The following is a 13,993-nucleotide window of genomic DNA, read 5'->3' on the forward strand; positions in this document are numbered from 1 at the left end:
AACCCAAGTACGTACATAATATTTTTAAATAACAACTAGCTTTTTAAGGGGTTATTTACTAAGGTTTTAAATAGAACTAGTTAAATTAAAATTCCTAGTAAGAACTGTGAAGTTTAGTCTTAAATAGGACGGAAAAGGACTAGGTATTTCGAATGGAAGCACGATAGGAGATCTTTCACTTTTCTATTAAAAAAAAACCAGTGAAATGAGGCAGTGCCTACTATCATAGTACAGTAAGACAATAATGGTAACTCCGTAAAAACGTAGCAGGGGTTCTACTATCGAGTATATAACCAGAAATAGAGACGAAATACGAGTCATAAATTACTGGTAACTCATCAGTGATACATCACTTATAAACATCAACTGACCTGTGTACGTCTCTGTATATTCCAAAAATGTTCTGTATTTATTGTAATAAAGATAATATCTCTAACAATGGCGTGCTGTTTCATTCGGTGCTGTGGGGAATAACAGCAAAACATCTAATTACAAAACAAACTGAATAACATTTCATCGGTAATTAAATATGTAATTTTGCAATTTTCGTCCATTATAGCAAAGCTCAAGCTAACTGGTCGATTTGAAGTGAAACAATTGACGACACCCGTCAATTGTTTTGAATTCGGGCTGGCTAATGGTAGCGCAGTTGTCTCAGTAACGACATGGCAGAATGGTTTTCAAACAAATTAAATGACATTTCGTCTCTATTTCTGGTTATATACTCGATGGGTTCTACTCTCAAAAACAATTACTGTCAAATAATTAACACTCAACCTAATTAAAACACAATGTCAAGTATGAAGCTTCATTCGCCACATGACGCGAATGATTTTTTGCACTGACTGTAATAAAATGGCAACGCCAGATAGTTTATGTCTAATCTCGCATCTCCTTTTCCTTTCCCATCCCAATCCCTGCTACGCCAAAGCCGCATTAATTGCCAGTGAAATAAAAAATAATTGTGTGACGTTAACATTCCAACTGAAAAATCTCCGTCTCAAATTTCATCATCAAACATTTTTATTTAACTATCCACATCTCCGGCCGGCATTAAGTGTGCGCAAGTTTTTACACGGTGGTTGCACATGAAGAAGGTGAAGCAATACGAGCCTTTCGGATTTAAAAGTTGGTGATAGCACGGCTTCCCGTCCTTTTACTTTCGGGCTCACCTATCCAGTAGCTCTCCACGAGCTGTCGAAGGTTTTTATAAAGTTTTTTTTTCATGTCATCAATTATGGAATTATAGCAAATTCCGTACTAGCCCTTTCTGCTCACGATTAAAACCCGGGCGGGTAGGTTCGGTTTTAATCCACTGCCCATCTCTGGTTACCATACATATCTTATTATACTATGGTAGTAAATTGTTGGTCTTCTTATTAGGTAAAGAAATAAATAGCAAGACAAAGTTTTGGTAAGTAGTGTAACCATATTTTATGAAAATAAAAGAAAATATTTTTTTATTGAATGTCACAATGTTTCACTATCGTGATATTCAATTATTTTTTTGTGAAATTACTCCACTAGTTTGTTATAATTATTAATACAAAGATCGAACATGTCGGTTCGAATCCGCTCGGAAGGAATTTTTTCTAAGTGTTCGATCTATGGATTAATAATTATAATAAAAGAAATTGTGACTTAAAATCCCCTAAATAAGTTAGTTGGTATTCAAATGAACATTTTAACATAATACTAATATTATTTGTTGTTATCCTGTCGGCTTTTCTGTTGTGCTCGCACAAATTCAGGATAATCAATGTAACCATCCCTATTGTGGTCGTCCATATTCAGTATTGGATCTATTAGGTTGACTAACTCGTCGTCGCCAAAAATCTTCTCTCCAACCGGCGCCTGACCTTGTTGGGGCTGTTTATGACTTTGCTCTAGTGATGGGGAACACCGAAAAAAGAAATGAAAAAGCAATGTGAAATCACGCCCGATGCAACAGTTTGCTGTCTTTTTTTAAAAAGCTTTCATGAATGGCGGTTTATTATGATAAAAACTTTGCGTAGTTAAAAAAAGACACAAAAAGCCTTGTTTATGATCAGAATGTTTCATGACATTTTTTTAAATAATTATTTAAAAAATCTAGCCTCTATATTTGTTTTGACAATCAGGGGCAGCAACTCGTTCATACAACACTCAAGGACTTGCAGCTAAATTAATAATTTACGTCAAAACAAAAAATATGAATTTTTTAATGGAATTGTGTAGATAATTATTTTCATCAAAATTGTATAATAGGTCCATTTGAGTCGAACAGAACAACATAGTTAAAAAACAGTCTTAATTATGGTAAAGAATTAATGGAAAAAAAAATGTAAGAAAACATTCCGAAAAACCCATGGGAATGGACAAAACATATTCCATAGCCATGAAAATTTTAAAAAAAGTCAACAAAAATTACAAACATTTTTCAAATATCCCTTCCAACCCAAGACCGAATGAAAGCAATTATGACATTAAAACAAAATAATAAATAAAATCACAACCGATATCCTTTTCTACCTGGTCGTCTGGTCAAAACTCAACAGCCAAGGCCATTGCAAAAAAAATAATTGTCGCCTCAAAAAAATCGGCTTCATATTTTTTCAATGAACGTTATGTAAATTAGTTTCAAAATAAATGTATTAAAATTGTAGGTATATGCAGTAATCGGCGAGATAGTGTTAATATTCTTCATAAAAATTGTTATGAGTATAACGGAAACGTGTCCAAACAGTTAATAAAAACTAAATTATCAGAATCTAATCTGAACTCCAAACATAACAAAACGTAGATTTACAATTACGTGATTTTTGCAGAGAAGATTAAATAGATAAAATACCAGAAAAAACTAAACGTAACGGAAACTATCGTACCTTCCTAAGCTACAAAATTTATTAAAATTAAAAAAACATCACTTACCATGCCAATGTATTAAAGATTTTATAAGTTCACATCCGTCCAATTTGTTGTTATTGTCGTTGTCATGCATTTTGAAATAGTGGAACTGTAGTTCTTGTTCGGACATCTTAGAAGTGTCGATTGGCACGTCCATATGTTCTTTTATATGCCTGTGTGACAAAACGTTTTTTTTTATAATAAATGTAAGTTTAATAAGGCTGCTTCTATTTAATAAATTGAGAAATAATAAACAGTGAATTTCACTTTTGAAACGTCAAACGCTTTAAACGTGCCTCGCGTTCTAGAGACACACGGTGTCTTTAGCGCTTTTGGAAATTTATTTTTACGAATTTTAAATGAAATTAAAAAAAAATTAAAAATGGTGGATGAAAACATAGCTGTGAGTTAATGACACCGCATGCCTCTAGGACACCATAGTACCAAAATCAGCAGGGACACCACGTGTCTTCATGTATTTTTCTTCCACAGGGGAGCCTACGAGCCGTCATTTCCATACTCACACCTTTTTTATCCATGTTATCTTTCACGCAATGCATTTTTTCTTTTCTTTGGCCTTCCTTTCCCCTTATATCCCCCCACATTCGCACCTAACACTCTTCTCGCCACATGACATTCATCCCTCCGCATGACATGTCCATACCACGCTAACCTATTACGCATCATCTTTTCCGTCCTTGGCGCCACTTTCAAACTTCTTGTACTCATTTCTTATCTTTTCTTGTCACTCTACACCATATGTCTTTACGAAAGACGTCGAATATATAACCAGAAATAGAGATGAAATGTAATTTTAATTTGTTTGAAAACTATTTTGCCTAATCATTAGGGTGACAACTGCACTCCGATTGGCTAGCCCGAATTCGAAACAATTGACGGGTGTCGTCAATTGTTTCACTTCAAATCGACTAATTTAACTTGAGCCGTTATAGCAAAAACGGACGACAATTGAAAAATTACATATTTAATATTTAATTACCGATGAAATGTGATTCCGTTTGTTTCGTAATAAGATGTTGTGCTGTTTTTCCTACATGTTCTGTTGGCGCTGTACTATTTCAGTTTTCTAATTTGCGATTTCAGCGCAAACGAGAGTTGATATTTAAAAGTGAAATAAGGTCCATTTGCCTGATGAGTTGCCAGGGACGGATGGCCCTTAGCCCTAGCCCTTATTGGGCCTTGGTCCGTTCGTCTCTATTTCTGATTATATACTCGATGACGACGGATGACGAGTTAAAGCGTCAGATGGATTAAAAAAAACGGCGAAAAGCATGTCAATCTTCTCCATGACGGAGTTTCTACATGTTTTAACAATAAAAAATGTTTATCAATTATGTTTCCACGTTATTCATAAGTAATAAAACCTACTTTAATTCAATCGGTAAGGGCGCTGGTGAAATCACAGGCACATGGGACTTGTCAACTTATGTCTCAGAGTGACAGGCACAGTGGCAGTGCTTTGTGATTTTTGCGATTTAAAGCTCTGAGTGCCACTGCAACTGTTAAGGATCGCGTGTCGCTTACCACCAGGCACACGACATAGCAATGAAGAGACTCAGTCTTTTAAGGCGTTTTATAACGACTCGAGTCCATTTTACTGGACTCGACTCTAAAATTAAGACTGGAGGTTCGAGTTTTTATTAATAAGACTCAGTAGTTATAAAAAATCGTTATATCAAAGACTTAAATAACTTGAACAACTTGAAAGACTTAAACGACTCGAGTTGTTTGCAATGGACTTATACCTATTTTATATCTTATTAAACTCGAATGTTATAAATGAAAATGACGCAAGTAGCTTAGGCAAGTAGTATGTAGAAAATAATCACGTTTATTTACTTATAACAAAAATCGTAAAATAAATACCTTGTTAATATCTATAAAATCACGCCATACGGCTTTTGACTCGCGACTCCCGAGGCCATGAGGCGCCAGTCGTTTTAGTCGTTTTAGTCCTATAAGTCTTTTAAGCTTCATAGGATTAAAAGACTTCGACTCGAATTAGTCTTCAGTTTTAGCCTTATGACTCAAGACTTGAGGGTTAAAAGACTAGACTAGTAGTCAGGCGTTAAAAATTAGTCGAGGTTTTTTAAAAAGCCTTAAAAGACTAAGTCTCTTTCATAACTAGCACGACATGTTCGGCCCGTCACTTAGTATTATAAAAAAAGGACATTCCTGTACTATGAATACCGGAGCAACGGAATTCACTGCCCAGAACCACATGACAGGCATGCTGATTTTCATTCAAATCGGAATCGAACTAATCGGGTAGTCTCGAAATCAGATGGGTTTCCAAGCGAGAAGATAAAGCTGATTCCTACTATATCTTTTTAATTTGTAAGTTAAATCAACTATTGTTCCGATTAGAAATGTCAAAGTTTCCGATCGGCCAGTTGTGAATCGCAATTATGCGCCTCGACTCGGAAAAGACGCAGTTTCCGATCGGGAGAGGCAATCAAAATCAAGCTGCAGAACCAATTTAGAAAAGCTCATTAATTTCGTCTTCTCATTTAGCATCCGTGCAAGCCGTAAGCCCACCGATATCGTGAAGTTACTTAATCTACAGCTCAGTTATGTATAACATAATGTGAAAATACTTTTTGAAAGCTGTGAAAAACTTGATTTTTTTATATTGAATTGTAATTGTTTCCATTTTGGTGTAAACCACGGAATACTTGTAGTGTACTGTACTGTACGTACTTTTGTTGTTATAATATTAATTTGAGTATCTTACTCTCTTTCAGAAGCAATGTTGGCAGGATTCAGCAATTGTGGGTCTGTGAAAGAAAGAAATAGTTTATTTGGTAACTTTGGTTTAAATATGACGAAATGATAACCAAAACAAATTGGGATAAAACATATAAACAATTCTATTTAAAACGTTTCTATTTAAAACGATTGGGACCATAATCTGACCACCACTATAAGCACATTAGTTTTTAATTATGCAGTTATAAACCACTTTTTATTTTATGTTAAAAAAATTAAAATGTAGGTACGGGGTTAACATTTTTTTTAATTGTGTGAAAAATCTAATTAGGATATTAGACTTTTTGTTAAAATAAATATCATCACCGCTGCGCGGTCAGTTGCAGAAGAATAAGACCAAAATCGTTCCCTGGGTGATCGAAAATAAATACGAATAATATACATTTTTTATATAATTTCTTTTAAACCTAAGCTCGGAAAGCCTATCTTTCTCACTAGAAATCTGTGCGCAAAAACGTTTTTTCCGCTCTAGCGTGGAAAAGGTTTTTGAAATTCGAACTTGCCGATGGACTGAAAAAAAAACATAATAACACGTTCAACTACGCGATTTGTAGTACATAATTTATATAATATGAATCCGTTGGCATATTTTATTCTTATTACTGTTGACATTAAATTGACAACAATAACTAATTTTGTTGATTAGTTTTAATTTGTTATAGTTCAACTGTTTTTCTTTCATCTACATTTTCCTAGCTATAGTGAGGTGAAAAGTTGTGTGTTTCGCTCGGCAGCAAAGTTTATTTGTGTCTCGTGTCTTGAAACCCTCGCTACGCTCAGGATTATATTTTTGAACCACCCTCTTCCCTCGTGGTTTAATCTTGCGTTCCTTCGCTTGCTCAGCTTTCAATACAAGCACTAGCGTCAAACAACAACCTTGCAGCCTTGCATAACAAATAACTATTTTTATTCCATAATTCCCAGTACCCACAATAAAGCGACACATACCATTGTAAAGTACTCATATAAACACACAGTTTTTATACTTTGGTGGGGCCATGATCTTTAATAATAAACCTCTAAAAAATACAAAATAATTTATTTGCAATGAGATTGTCTAGGTACACTACAATTTAAATTATGACATAGAACCAGGAAACACAACTCAATTGTAGCATATATCGCGTACGTTATATATTTCCTACCTTCTCCCTGATACAAAACATTGTGTACCCCAAAAAGTCTGTGAGTTGGATAACCTGAAGACGGTCCTGGTCGCAGCATCAGATCAAGGTTATCATATTATTGTAATGCGTCCGTGGGACAAGTGGATGTCAAATAAATATACATTTTGTGACTAAAACCGTTACACTAACTGGAAAAAGAACTGACGATCTTTGAACAGCGCCCATATCTTTTCTACGTAAGTTTTGTTAATAGTGACCCTCCCAATTAACCTCTTGGTTATAAGGGAATGGCACTATAGCCTATGCAAGCAAGCCCGCACAGGGATCTACTCAATCAGTTTCTGACCCCAGATCAGCCCGTTTGCACGGACTACTTCCGGTTCTTAGGAGGCTAGTGCCTTAGGTGCGCCGCCAAAGGTGCATGTACAGCACCTTCCCTATTTTCCAGATAGGTACCGGAGCCGTAGGCACGCTTAGAAAGTGACAGCAAAGGAGCAGTTATTTTTTATTTATTTATTATATGGACAACAGATACCAATCAAATCACATTGATACAAACAAAATATGATTTAACAAAGTTTTGTACTAGATTGTAACCCTACTTATGTCGACACATCATTCTAAAGTAACAAGAAAGAAGTACTGTTAAATTTGCTAATAATTTACTTATTTACTTAGTACTAACGTCAAGGGAACGGGTGAAAATCTATACAAGTGCAAGTTGTTTGCTACTTGTTTAAATACTCTGGATCTTGGATCAAAAATATCGAAATCTATGTTTTTCATACAAATCTCGTTGTAAAGCCGACACATTCTTTCAAGGGTGTTGTAAAAGGAAGTATTATTCCTGTATGTCCGCAACTAAAACGTAGTTGATGACCAAGTTTAAACCGTAAGTTTTGTTTAACTGGTTGACTTTACAGACTTACCGGGATGGTGTCCATGAGGATCGTGACCACCCATCGCGGGTTGTTGAACTTGCTGATGCTGAACCGGCACTTGCTGCTGATATTGCTGTTGCTGTTGGGGCGGTGGTGGCGGCTGATATTGTTGCTGTTGTTGGGCGTATTGTTGAGGATGCTAAAGAGTGAAAGAAATGTTATTTTGTAAGCTTAATATTATCTTAGATCTTTCAAATTATATCTCTCCACGTCACATAATCTTTTTCTCTACAAAGCTGTGAAAGGGATCGTCTGTTGTGACTAAACCCATGAACGCTTTTTTTATGATATCACGTGACAGGATGAACAACTTCTGCGCCTGATGTTAAGAAACACACCTGTCCATAGCGTTAAAGTGCCACTTAGGCACTGCCACTGCGCCTGTCACCCTGAGACATAAGTTGACAAGTCCCATGTGCCTGTAATTTCACCAGCACCCTTACCCTTCAAAACCGGAACACAGTAATGCTGAGGTTACTGCTTGGCGGCAGAAATAGGTAAGGTGGCAGTACTTTCCTGGACGAACCCTTTCAAAAGGAGCTCCACTGCTACTACAGGTGCAAACAACTGCATAAAAATATATATTCCATTTAAAAGTCGATACTACCTCAGCTCGAATACATACTTTTCCTGTACTAATACGGTTCATTTTGCTTGATTCGAGTGGCCTGGCCTTTATTACAGAATTATTTTTTTTTTACAAACAATTTTAGAGCCATTTGAAAATATCGTATACTACATGTGTTTCTGAGTTCTGTTGATATTAAAAAAATCATTGATATATGTCAGTAGCAGTTAAGTATATAACCAGAAATAGTGACGAAATAAAGACCACACATTCCTGGTAACTCATCAGTGATACAACACTTATAAACATCAACTCTCGTTGGCACTGAAATATCGAAGCGCCAGTAACCGACCTGTGTGTACGTCTCCGTGTATTCCAAAAATATTCTGTATTTATTGTAATAAAGATAATATCTCTAACAATGGCGTACTGTTTCATTCGGTGGTGTGGGGAAAAACAGCAAAACATCTAATTACAAAACAAACGGAATCAAATTTCATTGGTAATTAAATATTAAATATGTAATTTTGCAATTTTCGCCCATTATAGCAAAGCTCAAGTTAACTGGTCGATTTTAAGTGAAACAATTGACGACACCCGTCAATTGTTTCGAATTCGGGCTGGCCAATCGGAGCGCAGTTGTCACAGTAATGATATGGCTGAATAGTTTTCAAACAAATTAAATGACATTTCGTCTCTATTTCTGGTTATATACTCGATGAGTGCAGTTGATACAAGAAGAAATCATTGGTACTCGTATATGTAAAGTATATGTAACTTACTTCGTATACATTGACTTACAAATAAATGGACGACGGGTCTAATACAAAAACCACGAAAAAAATGTCCCAAGTCAACCTATTCGAAATTTAAATTGTAATGTCATCGCAGTATCGCGCTGTCAGTAGAACAAATGAAGACTAAAGCGGAGTGTCGCGCTCTGTATACGATTTTAGCGCCTTACAAGTGCGGACACTTTTTAGCGCGGACCCGACGTCCATATAATTGTGAGTCAATGTTCGTATATGTAAATTTCAAGCTAAGTTTGTGTTTTTTTATATTGTGAAACTTTTTAGGAATCGTGTTTTCTCACCACCTAATAGATAGCGTAAATTCTTAATTCTACTATATATATATAAAATGATTGATTCAACACTCACTATTATGCAGAATCAACCAAACCCATTTGAGGTTGTATAGATTCTTAACTATTCCAGATAGAATAACAAACGTTTGCGTAGAATCTGCCGTTCTTTTTTCTTAATTATTGCATAATCCCATCGGTGATATAATAATTATGAAATAAATGTTAGACAAAACAATTACAATATTATACACATTACTCTGATTCCAAAGTTAGTAAAGCAATGTGCAAGACCACTCGGCCACAGAGGTTGTAGAAACAATTTCAAAAAAATGTTCATGAAAAAAGTGAAATCCACGAATCGAAATATCCTATCAACAATATTTAAACTACTTTCCCTCCGTGTCATGTAACCATGGGACACTCTTTATAGGTAGATACACTAACTAGTGAAAAGCTTACTTGTTGCTGTTGTGGAGGCATCTGTTGAGGTGGCGGGGGTGGTGGTTGGTAGTTCTGTAAATAATTTATCGATATAAAATAAAATCTCAAAATTTTTATCTTAAGGGAGTCACTACATTTATTAACGCGAATTCCGCTTGAGTCAGTCAAAAAAATCATTAGGTCTGTGCAATTAGAGTGAAAAAGACGTTTCGTCGTTAGACGACGCATTTCTCTCCTACCGCCGACGCGAAACGTACCAAGGCTTTCTCGATATGATTAAATAGACATAAAACTGTTTCTCTGAGGTCTGACTCAACTGATCACGCATCCTAAAGACAAGCAGTGTCCTTAATGATTTTGATACTGTACCGTCCTAGAGCCACACAGTGTCTCTAACGCGCAGCTAGCTAGCTACCTTCGTCTGATTTTTTTATTTTAAATTTATAGAAATGTTTAAGTAATAATAAAAAAAAATTAAAAAATTGACAAAATAAAAATTAAAAATTTATAATTTCTTTTTTTAACAAAATCATTAGGGACACCATCTGTGTTTGTGTGTGTGTGTGTCTCTATCTCTAATACAAATGACGGGTTAATATGATTCCATGTCGACAAAAATGGTGACTTCATAAATTATATTTAAAACTTTTTAGTAACACACTTTTTGTTCTTTTTTCCATAACCCAAACAAAGCCTTGTTTTGTGTAATTTGTTTGATTTTGTTTAAGAGCTTAAAAAAGGTAGAATTAATACTATACCATTCCTGCATCATCCTAGAAACAAAATGCATAATAATTAAATAAATGCTTGTTTAAACCAAGAGAATTAAAATCTCCACATGCAAATCACAGATTCAAGTTTGGACATAATGATGCGTTTAAACACAAGGTCCACAGGTTGGAGGCAGCAACCTACCAAGTGTATACACTTGTAGTTGTTTGAGACCATACTCGACAGTCGACTCGGTCGGAAAGTGAGACAACTGCGCCTGCTACTGCCTTCTTTAGCAAATTGAAGTGGATTGCCGATATTTAAAAACTTACTTTCTACACTGACCCATCCGGTATTCGAACCCGGTATAGAGATGGCGACACCACAAAAACCACAAAGTATCTTTCTTAGCATCTTCTCTGGCTGGAGGGTCTACTTCTCTGGTGGCCAGGGATTAGTACCATATGCCGCTTAAAGGACGATATATTATACATAAGGGCTAAGATTTGCCTTCTTCAAGTAGTGAAAAAACTAACTATTTTATAATGTTTCAATGACTGTGATCATTATTAACAATGTATTTGCTTACTTGGTAGTTTTGAGGTGGCACACCAGGCGCAACTTTTTGCTGATACTGCTGTGCAAGTATGCACTGCAAAATTGCAGTAAATAACACAAACTTGAACATTTTTATATATCTGAAAAATAAAAAATATCTCCTCAAAACACGCACAAGATTGTCACAACACCATTAAAAACGAATTGATATTTAAAAAAACAAGTACTTCGGAAAAAAACTTCTAAATTTAAATTTAAAGAAAGTTTTCTACACGTACTCTAACCAAACATGTTAATGCGATTTTGAAGTGGAAAAAATTAAAAGAAAAACACTTTTACCTGCGAAACGTAAGCTACGTCGACATTAATCGGTTAAAATCCTTATCAAATCGTCCGGTTTGATAAATTATTAGCGAGCAAGTCCACAAATTGACTACGTTTTCAAAATTATGGGAACTATGATTACACGTCAGAGATTTTGACTTTTGTCGTGTCAGTCAGTTAAGATAAAAAAAAGAAAACTTGATTTTTAAACGAAAATAATGTCAATCTGCTTTACACACCCACTTGTCTCGATTCCATACGTTCTTATTTTGCCATTTACTTCCAGCCAATGCCGTAATAAGCTTTCGCTTACTTATGCTATCCGTTCGTAGATGGCGACACTAGTACTCACGAAAATTTCTATTTAATTTAAATAAATTTCACATCGCAAATACGTCACTCGATCTATCGATACGTCGATCTTTCGCGATTCGATTAATTAAATTGATTATTGAACCTTTCCATCATATAGAACACGTAACAAACCCCAAATAAACATACAATACAATACGTACACAACAAAAATAAAAAGACAGCCGTGGTAGCCTAACGGTTTGAGGGTCGTATTCCAGAACTGTACTCAGTGCTCAAGTCTGGATTTGAGCAGACTTGAGTATGATTTCAAGCACTGGAAATACGACCCTAATAGCAAGGACTTGAGTATGATTTCTAGTGCCATAAACCATACTCAAATCCTGACTTGCTGAGCATTGAGTAGAGTTCTGGAATACGGCCCTGAGCTTACCGCTCTCAAGCAGGGAGCCGTGGGTTCGACTCCGGGCTCGCACCTCTAAGTTTTCGGTATTTATAAGTGAAATTTTAATTTGAGCTTTCCGGTGAAGGAAAATATCGTGAGCAAACCTGCGTATATCTACAAAGTAATTTAATGTGTATTAAGTCCCTAAAATGCATTTTTTTAACGCACCCAGTCATATTACAGCCGAAGCCCGCTCATTGCGATACATAGCCTAACTTTTATTATATAAATCAAAATGGTACCGACAAATTCAATTGTAATCAAAAAACAGGTCATTGTTTTTTAGGGCTTAGCCAGTCTCAATAAATTAAAAAAAATCTTTGTTAGGTTTATAAAAAAGCTTAAAGAAGCTTACAGAAAAGAATTCGCTCTGGACCTTTTGGAGGGAAAAGTGTCGTTTTTATTTTGACTTTCAATTATTTTGTGAAATCTAGTTTAAAGTGGAATAGGATAGTGCTATTGTGCCTTAATCGAAGATTAAAACGCGAAATTATACGAATCTCGAACTAAAATACCCGTATCGGCCCGTTTTCTAAGGAATCCCGAGTCAATCCAAGCACGCCCCGCCTCAAATTGCCTATCCTCTTTGTGGCGGCCATATTTACAGAAACATAATTAAACTTCATGTTTAGGCTGACGGCTTTGCCAAAGCCTTAATAAATAATAAAAAAAAAAACTTATAGAAAAACAGTTCACCAATAGGGTACTGTAATTTAGGGTAGCTATGGCTACCAGTGACTGTTTAACGGGACAGCCTCGAAAAAAGCACAGATAGAGAAGGAATTGGAAATAAGTGGCAATAGAAAGGACAACAACAATGGGCACAGGATCGATAGGTAAATAAATAATTCAAAAAGTAAAAATCAAATAGAAAATTTATTTAGTAAAAGATTACTTAAAAAAATCTAAGTACATTCAATGTTCAATCTTATTAACTAAATCATGGCACTTGAAAAACTATAATTGCTGTAGTACGGCAGTCATTTTGACATAAACCATTGTTCGTGTTGTTTAATGGAAGAATTTAATTCTCTAAAATTCCGCACCTTAATGATCATTGAGATGTTTTAAAAATTAATTTCACCAAATTCAGCATTTTGGGAATTAAAAAACATAGTAATTATAGGTCGTCACGATGGATGCAAAATAAACTGTGATAACATATACGATCTACCGAGATATTTCGTGATACGGAAGTAATGAACCTCCAGAGAATTCCCGCCAAAAATTATGAATAACCTAGTTGTTGGGAGATCGGCCAAAATGGCTTTATACCAGACTCCCGCATCCCGGTACTCCAGGTTCTAATAAAAAAAAACATCAATTGTTTTCGGACGTTTTTTCTACTGACAACAAATACAGAATAATAAACTGATATATAGAAAATACTAGGCGGAATGTAGATTCCCTAGTAAACTGCAGCAGTCTTTCTTATTTTCGTTTTTCACAGTTATGCATATTGTCACGTGCAAAATTTTACAATTAAATATAGGATGGAAAAAAATGGTAAAAATGGAACTTTTATACAATGTATATGCCAGCTTCATCGTATCCTAAACTATAGCTTACATGTCTGGGCGGCGCTGCTGGAGAGCCGAATCAACAAATACTAACAGCCTTTTAGTATAGCCTTTTAGTTTAGTTTTTTAGTATATTTCATATGGGGATTGCGCTTAGTATACAATTTATAGCACCTACGGATGATCGGTTGACCTGCAGGTCTCTCATCAACGCCGCCCTCTATTGTTCGTACCGGATACATTCCAGTAACAAATGATATGCATCTTTCCACTACTCCACATA

General features: G+C 35.4%; 1 protein-coding gene across 2 annotated transcripts; it reads right to left on the reverse strand.

Moving 5' to 3' along the window:
• Positions 1-1,545: 1,545 nt before the first annotated feature.
• LOC113234480 (multiple coagulation factor deficiency protein 2 homolog) lies at positions 1,546-11,567 on the reverse strand. Of its 2 annotated transcripts, XM_026469808.1 has the most exons (8): positions 11,449-11,567; positions 11,141-11,249; positions 10,599-10,613; positions 9,859-9,912; positions 7,733-7,883; positions 5,642-5,684; positions 2,911-3,059; positions 1,546-1,886 (listed from the first exon to the last, which is right to left on the reverse strand). In XM_026469808.1, the coding sequence occupies exons 2-8, from the start codon at positions 11,237-11,239 to the stop codon at positions 1,702-1,704; spliced, it is 696 nt and encodes a 231-aa protein (XP_026325593.1). In that variant the 5' UTR covers positions 11,240-11,249; positions 11,449-11,567; the 3' UTR covers positions 1,546-1,701. The 2 variants fall into 2 exon arrangements, with proteins under 2 accessions (XP_026325593.1, XP_026325594.1); XM_026469809.1 differs by lacking the exon at positions 10,599-10,613.
• Between the last annotated feature and the right edge of the window lie 2,426 nt (positions 11,568-13,993).

The sequence above is a fragment of the Hyposmocoma kahamanoa genome, unplaced genomic scaffold (assembly GCF_003589595.1).
Source record: "Hyposmocoma kahamanoa isolate Upper Pololo Valley unplaced genomic scaffold, ASM358959v1 84, whole genome shotgun sequence".
NCBI classification, from domain to species: Eukaryota; Metazoa; Arthropoda; class Insecta; order Lepidoptera; family Cosmopterigidae; genus Hyposmocoma; species Hyposmocoma kahamanoa.

Excerpts from the sequence above, each read along its gene's own strand:
- LOC113234480 (XM_026469808.1), bottom strand. The coding sequence starts at position 11,239 with ATGTTCAAGTTTGTGTTATTTACTGCAATTTTGCAGTGCATACTTGCA. Across the intron at positions 7,884-9,858 it reads TGCCTCCACAACAGCAACAA|CATCCTCAACAATACGCCCA; the intron begins GTAAGCTTTTCA and ends TTCACTCTTTAG. Across the intron at positions 5,685-7,732 it reads TCCTCATGGACACCATCCCG|ACCCACAATTGCTGAATCCT; the intron begins GTAAGTCTGTAA and ends TTTCTTTCACAG.